Raw genomic sequence first — 6,000 nt, forward strand, 5'->3', positions numbered from 1 at the left:
GGTTGTCGGGTTTTTTTCTTTCCCCTTTCGGTTTAAGACAGTTACATACAGGCACTTAACCCACAGCTCCTCGGCGGCCATCGCCCCCTCTCTCGCCCGGGACCGTGCCACAGCCACTGATACCCGGCCATCCAGGCGTGTGTCTATGGGGAAACCGCCGCCCATCCATCTTCCCACGGCGGCCGCCCGGCGCCGGGCCGGGCCGGGCGCTGGGAGCCGGGCCCGGCGGGGTGGCGGCAGCCGGGAGCGCCGCCGCCCCTCGGCTTTCCCGGCGCGGAGGCGGCGACGCCACCGCCCCCGCGGGAGCCGCCCGCCCGCCCGCCCGCCTCCCCGCTGCCCCGCGGCGCTGGGGCGGCCGCCCGGAGCGCGGCCGGAGGACCGGCGACGTTTGCGGGCGCCTCTCCCGAGCGGGTGAGCCCGGCGGGCGGATCCTGCCGGGGCAGCTGGGGGGGACGCGGTCTGCCCCGGGGAAGGAGAGGGTGCTCGGGGCGGGGCGGGCGTTTGGGAAGAAGGGGAGACGGGGCGCTGGCCTGGTTCGCGACGGAGGTATGTCTCACATTAAGACGCGAGACACAGCCAGCGGCCGGGGGCCTGCCGCCCAGCCCGGCTCGGCAGGCGGCCGACGGGTAGGGCCGAGGCGGCGGCCCCGCTCCCCGCGGCGCGGAGGGTGCGGGCCCTGCGGGGCTCCGTGCCGGGCTGGCGGGAGCCCCGCCCGCGGGGCGCCCGTGTGTCCGCCTGGGAGCTTCGGCGGGGCTGTCCGGAGCTAGGAGCGCACCGAGCCCCAGTAACGCAAACTGAAGTCGATCGCTCCGCGCCTCACCCGCAACCCCGACCTCCTTCCCCCCAGACGGGCACCGCCGGTGCACCGCGCGGAGCGAGGGACGGAGTCAAAGCGGCTGAAAACCCCGCCTGCCCGCGGACTCCTTGCGTGACCCCCGAGGCACTCGGGGAGCCGCGCAGGGCTAGCCGGGCCGGTGCCCTGCAGCTTGCTTTGCTGCGCCTCTGCTCGGGCGAGTGAGCAGAGTGCGTGGCACGGCAGGGACTGCAACTCCCCTACTCCTTCCTCGCTTACAGTTCGCTTTTTCCTTCATTTTTAAGAACGAGTTGCCCAAAGCAAGCGCACCTGGTCCCAGAAGGTTGAAAACTCGGGTGAAAAGTTTTGCTCGCGGACAACTAATAACCGCTGGAGCGAAAGTCGCCTTGTAAACAAGTTCAATGGTAAGGCTTTTTGGATCTCGCTGCAGAAAAAAAGGGAGAGACCGTGCTGGCAGCACCCGGCCCGTCCTTCAGACGGCGAGCGCTGCCCCGTCCCAGGCGGACGCGACTCGCAAGCGTCCGTTCGGCAATCGCCCGTTTTCTTTCTCGAACCCACCTTTAATATCGCGACTGGGAAGAAACTACGCAGACTTCGCCTGCGACGCTGCGGCGTGCTTTTATTCCACTCACTCCTTAAAAATGCTCCCCCCAAATCGCTTTTTTGTCTTCCTTTCTCTTTTTAAAACCTTTATCTTGCAGATTTACAGAGCTGCTCCGAGAAGTAAAACATGTATTGTCTGAACGCTTCGGTTCGCGATTAAAAGCGCATTTCAGATTCCATTAAGTGCATGTAATTTATGAGATCACGTTTTCTGCACCCGAGAATAGAAAATACAGTAACACGTTTCACTACAGGGTAAAACTAAGCATGAGGAAGTCGCTCAGAACAAAGTCAGTATCCAATATAGAAAGATTTCCAACGTTAAGAAGGGGGGAAAATCCCCACCAAACTCAGAGTCAACTTTCCTCTTGCTCTTCAAGACGTACGCACAACGATTAAGACTATGCTAGCATCCACGCAGTTTAATTAATACACAACAGAGTTTCATGGAAACTTTCAAAACAAACTCCACATCTGAAATGAAATTAAACGAATCCGCGTTTTGCTTGGGCATGTGCTTACAGATCGCTGGTTTGGGGTATCGTTTGTCTGTTCAACAGCTTTCCTTAAAAAGGCATTTTGGGAAGGAAGGAACACAAAATTAAAGAATTTTAAGACACCTTAGGATAAGAGAGGGTGTTTGAAGCAATGGAAAAAAGTGCACACGCTGAAGCCGTGTTCAAGTGTTTAAACAGGGACAGATCCGTGTGCTCTGAACGGTAGTAATACATCTGATGAATTAATACAGTTCATCTAGTTATTTTCACCCCGTGAATGTCCTCGGTTGCATAGGACCGACAGATACAGGAACAAAACACAGGCAGAACCAATTTCTAAAATCACAAACCTCTAGTCAATAGAGAAGTTTAATAATAGGGGCGCCCCCCCCCCCCCCAAGACCAAAACACATCTATAATTGGCAACAGCAGTATTAAACGTTTTCTAACCACCAAGTGCTAAATGAATTCTGACGCTCAGGCAGACGACCTTTTTCGTCTAGAAAACCAGCTTTTCTTATTAAATGACCATGCCATGGTTTTCTGTAGGGGTGAAAACTAAAACCAGCGAGGTGTTAACGAGGTCTGAAAGAAAAACGATACTCCTAGATAAGAGGGAGGAAAAGTTTGCCCTAGTCCATCTGACGAAAACTGCAACTTCTCCCCTGCCCAGCTCGGAGGAGTAATTGATTTCTGGGTATTCAGCGAGCCCGGGCTTTCCAGGCAGGAACGGAGTGATACGAGCAGGGCAAGAAAGGACCGGCTTTATAGCAAGCTGCTCTGAACCATTTCCAAATCCGTTTTCCTAAGCAGCCCTCCGAGAGAAATCCACCCCCACAGCAGCCTTCCCGGTGAAGTGTGCCTTCCAGGGCAGGACCTGGGTCTCGGACAAGAAAAGCTATTACCAAGGGGTCACCGCCCGCCTCCCGAAAGCACCGGGAACAACGCAAAAGCAGCTCCAGAGAGGGAAGGGCAGGGCGGAGGATGCTCCTCATGGAGAGAGCGGTGCAGGCACCGACCGCGGTCCCGACTCGGAGCGTCCCTGGGCTGGCCCGGTGCGGGGCAGGGCGGAGGATGGGGGGTCGGGGACTGCGAGAAGGGACACGATACGTACGGTTGTTGGGGTCACTGGTGTGCTGGTTCAAGGGGATGATGTCCATGCGCTGCTGCCCGTACAGGTAGTAGTCCAGCTCCTCGGCCGTGCACCGGAACCGAGCGGCAGCCCGCTCGCCGCATTGGCTGCCGCCGCTGCCGACCCCGCACAAGTCCTTGCCCTGCAGGGGAGCGGGCGCTCCCCCGGCCGGGGGCTCGGAGCTCTGCAGCGGCCCGAAGACCGGGAGCTGGGTCACAGGCAGGGAGGTCAGGCCGGCCAGGGAAGCGGCCGCCGCGGCGACGCAGGAGGAGGTGGAGGAGGAAGACGGAGTGGACGAGGAAGAGGAGGAAGAGGCGGAGGAGAGGGAGGCCGGGCGCTGGCGGAGGCTGTCAGCCGGAGGCTCGGCTCTCTCGGGCGGCTGGAGCTGGGCGAGGGCCCCGCTGCTCTTGAGCTGGCCGCTCTGCGGGAAGAGCTGCTGCCAGTGCTGCAGGTAGGCGGGATCCACCTTCAGGAACGCGGATCCGCCGGGGTCGCCGGGCTTCAGCATCGCGCTGCCTGCGGAGCGGAGAGGAAGGGGACAGCAGACGTGAGACCCCCGCCCCGCCCCGGCCGGGCCGCCCCGACCCCGCGGTGCTCTCCACGCTCGGACATGCCGGCCCACGCGTGGGCTTCCTGTGCCGACTGTCCGGGGTCGGCGGCGGGACCGTCCCCGCCCCGCTCCCCTGCCCGTGCCAGGGTGGGCAGAAGAAAAAACCTCGTCCCGAAGAGCCCCGGGGCGGACACGCGAGAAATGCGCTGGCGGGGCGACAAGGCTGTCGCAGCGCGGGCAGAACGAGGGCGGCGGCGGCAGCCCCCACGCCCGCAGCCGGAGAGCCAGCCGCCCCGAAAGAAGCGCAGCTCACCCCGTCCCTGGCGCACGCAACGTCCTTCCCTTGCATCCCCTTCCCCCTCTCCGCGGGAGCAAACGACTCTCAAAGTTGACACCAGGGAGGAGGAGGAGGAGGAGGAGGAGGAGGAGGAAACTTCAGCCCCACGCACACACGCGCGAGTCTTTTCCCTCCAGCCGCTGCTGCTCGCCGCGCCAGCGTTTACAGGAGGAGGACACGGCCCGGCAGCACCCCACCCCCGGGGGAAGGCACCCCGCTGCCGCCCCGACTGGGCTGGCTGGGCCGGGCGAGGCGGAGGGGCCGGGGCCGACCCTCGCCGGGCGCCCCGGCCCGGAGCTGCCTTACCTGAGCGGGGGGCGGCGGGGCGGTTGCTTGCGCGGTCGGCGTGCGGAGGTGCAGGCAGCCCCGGGAGCCTTCGAGCCGGAGGAGGGTTGAGAGGAGAGACTTTCCTGGTCTTTGTCCACGGGGAAGCGGGGTGATCCTCTTCCAGGTGCCGGGGGCCGGCGGGCCGGCTATCTCCGAGCCGCCGGGCTCCCTCTGCCGTGGCTGCGCATCGCAGTCGCGCCCGGGCGGTTTGCTCGGCTCTGGCAGACTCCGGGCTAGACACGTGGGTTTTACGACAGCGCAAAATACAAGTGTGTGTGGTGTGTACGAGAGGGCGGGGAGGGAGCGGGAAGTTACCAGCGAGCCTGAACGCAGAGCCCTTTTTTTGGCAACTTCCCCCACTTTGTTCCTTGCTCAACTTTTAAAGGTGTCCCTTTCTTTCCTTCCCTCCTCCGTCCCTCCTTTCCTCCCTCCCTCCCTCCCTCCCTCCCTCCCTCCCTCTCCCCCCGCCCCCCCGCCAGCGCCGGGAGCTCGGCGCCCCGGGAAGAGCCGGGCTTTATCCCGGCAGAAGGGGAACAATGGCCCGGCGCGGTCCCGAGCGGGATGCGCGCCGCTGCGCGGTCCCCAGCGCCGGGCGGCGGGTCGGCGGCGGGGGCTCCCGGCCAGCGCCGGCCCAAGCCAGCGAGCGCCTCGCACCCGGCCAGGCTCCCGGGAGCCACGGCCTTGCTGCACTCGCCTTGTGCCCTTCGGGGGCTAAGGTGGATTTGAGAGACCTTCCTGGCCCTTTTCGCTGTCCTGACGCTGTCCCACCTACTTTACTTAGCATGTCTCCTGGGGTGACCTGGCTCCCGTTCCCCTCGGCTACCTGAGACCTGCCCCGGGAGGTGCCAACACAGATGAGGGAACTCACCGCCCTAGAATTTATCCCTTGTCCCCTCGAGCGCCAGCACATCTCTCTCCTGCTCTCTCTGCTCGGTTACAGCACAGAGCAAGAAGTATGCGGACGGAGATGCAACCTGTGGCGAGAAACTTCCCACCTCTAGCGACTTTTTCTCTCCGCTTTGCTTGAAAATTGGCTTTTTCAGCTCCGCTACTCAGTTGTTGAGCTCACGTATTAGCGAGTATTTAACAGGTTTTTTTAAGTTTCTTTCCTACACCGTATGAAAAACTAGACGAGGACTATAATCTCTTACGTATATCGCACGTACATAGTATCGCATGCATTTAAGACAAAATACTTACGCCCAGAGCTTATGTCACCAAGACATCTCCCTAGTGTCAGAAAAGCCCCCATTGCCAGGTGTCACGCTGCCACTAAACGCACTCTTTCTTACAAACATAGCATGTGCGCGTGTAAACTGTTTTTGCCATTCCCCCCCACGCTGGTCCTAGTTTATTTCTTTCCCACCCTTCATTCTCGCAGAGCCTGGGAAAGCTGCTGCTGTTTAGACTTTGTCTGCGTCTAAGGCAGGACATTTTAACACGAATTTGAACAGGGCTGGGGCAAAAAATGTTTTGACTGGCGTCATTTTGACAAGGACATCCGTCATCTGCTGTATAGATTGATAACACCTAAGTTAAAGGCAAACACGAGTAGGAAAACCCTCCGATTTTTATAGGTTATAAAGTTGGCTATAAAAACCTTCTTTATGTCTCTGATCAATTCCATTGTGCAACATATAATGATTTTTCAGCCCTCTCGCTCTATTAATCCACTTTCCGAAGTTCTCAAGTACCGCCGTCCAGCTGAGGGACGGAGGTGCGGGGTGGGAGCCTGTTCGC

General features: G+C 60.6%; 1 protein-coding gene across 2 annotated transcripts in view; it reads right to left on the reverse strand.

Moving 5' to 3' along the window:
* The window catches only part of PRDM6 (PR/SET domain 6), a 74,768-nt gene extending 70,150 nt beyond the window's left edge, over nt 1–4,618 (reverse strand). The window contains exons 1-2 of one of the 2 annotated variants that reach the window (XM_072860495.1): nt 4,240–4,618; nt 3,029–3,562 (exon numbers count right to left, since the gene is read on the reverse strand). In XM_072860495.1, coding sequence (XP_072716596.1) covers nt 3,029–3,554 — 526 coding nt within the window. In that variant the 5' untranslated portion in view covers nt 3,555–3,562; nt 4,240–4,618. Of the gene's footprint in view, nt 1–3,028; nt 3,563–3,909; nt 3,945–4,239 lie in introns of those variants that run through there. The other variant, XM_072860496.1, reaches the window with a different exon arrangement.
* Nucleotides 4,619–6,000: the final 1,382 nt, after the last annotated feature.

Source organism: Ciconia boyciana, chromosome 4 (assembly GCF_034638445.1).
Source record: "Ciconia boyciana chromosome 4, ASM3463844v1, whole genome shotgun sequence".
NCBI classification, from domain to species: domain Eukaryota; kingdom Metazoa; phylum Chordata; class Aves; order Ciconiiformes; family Ciconiidae; genus Ciconia; species Ciconia boyciana.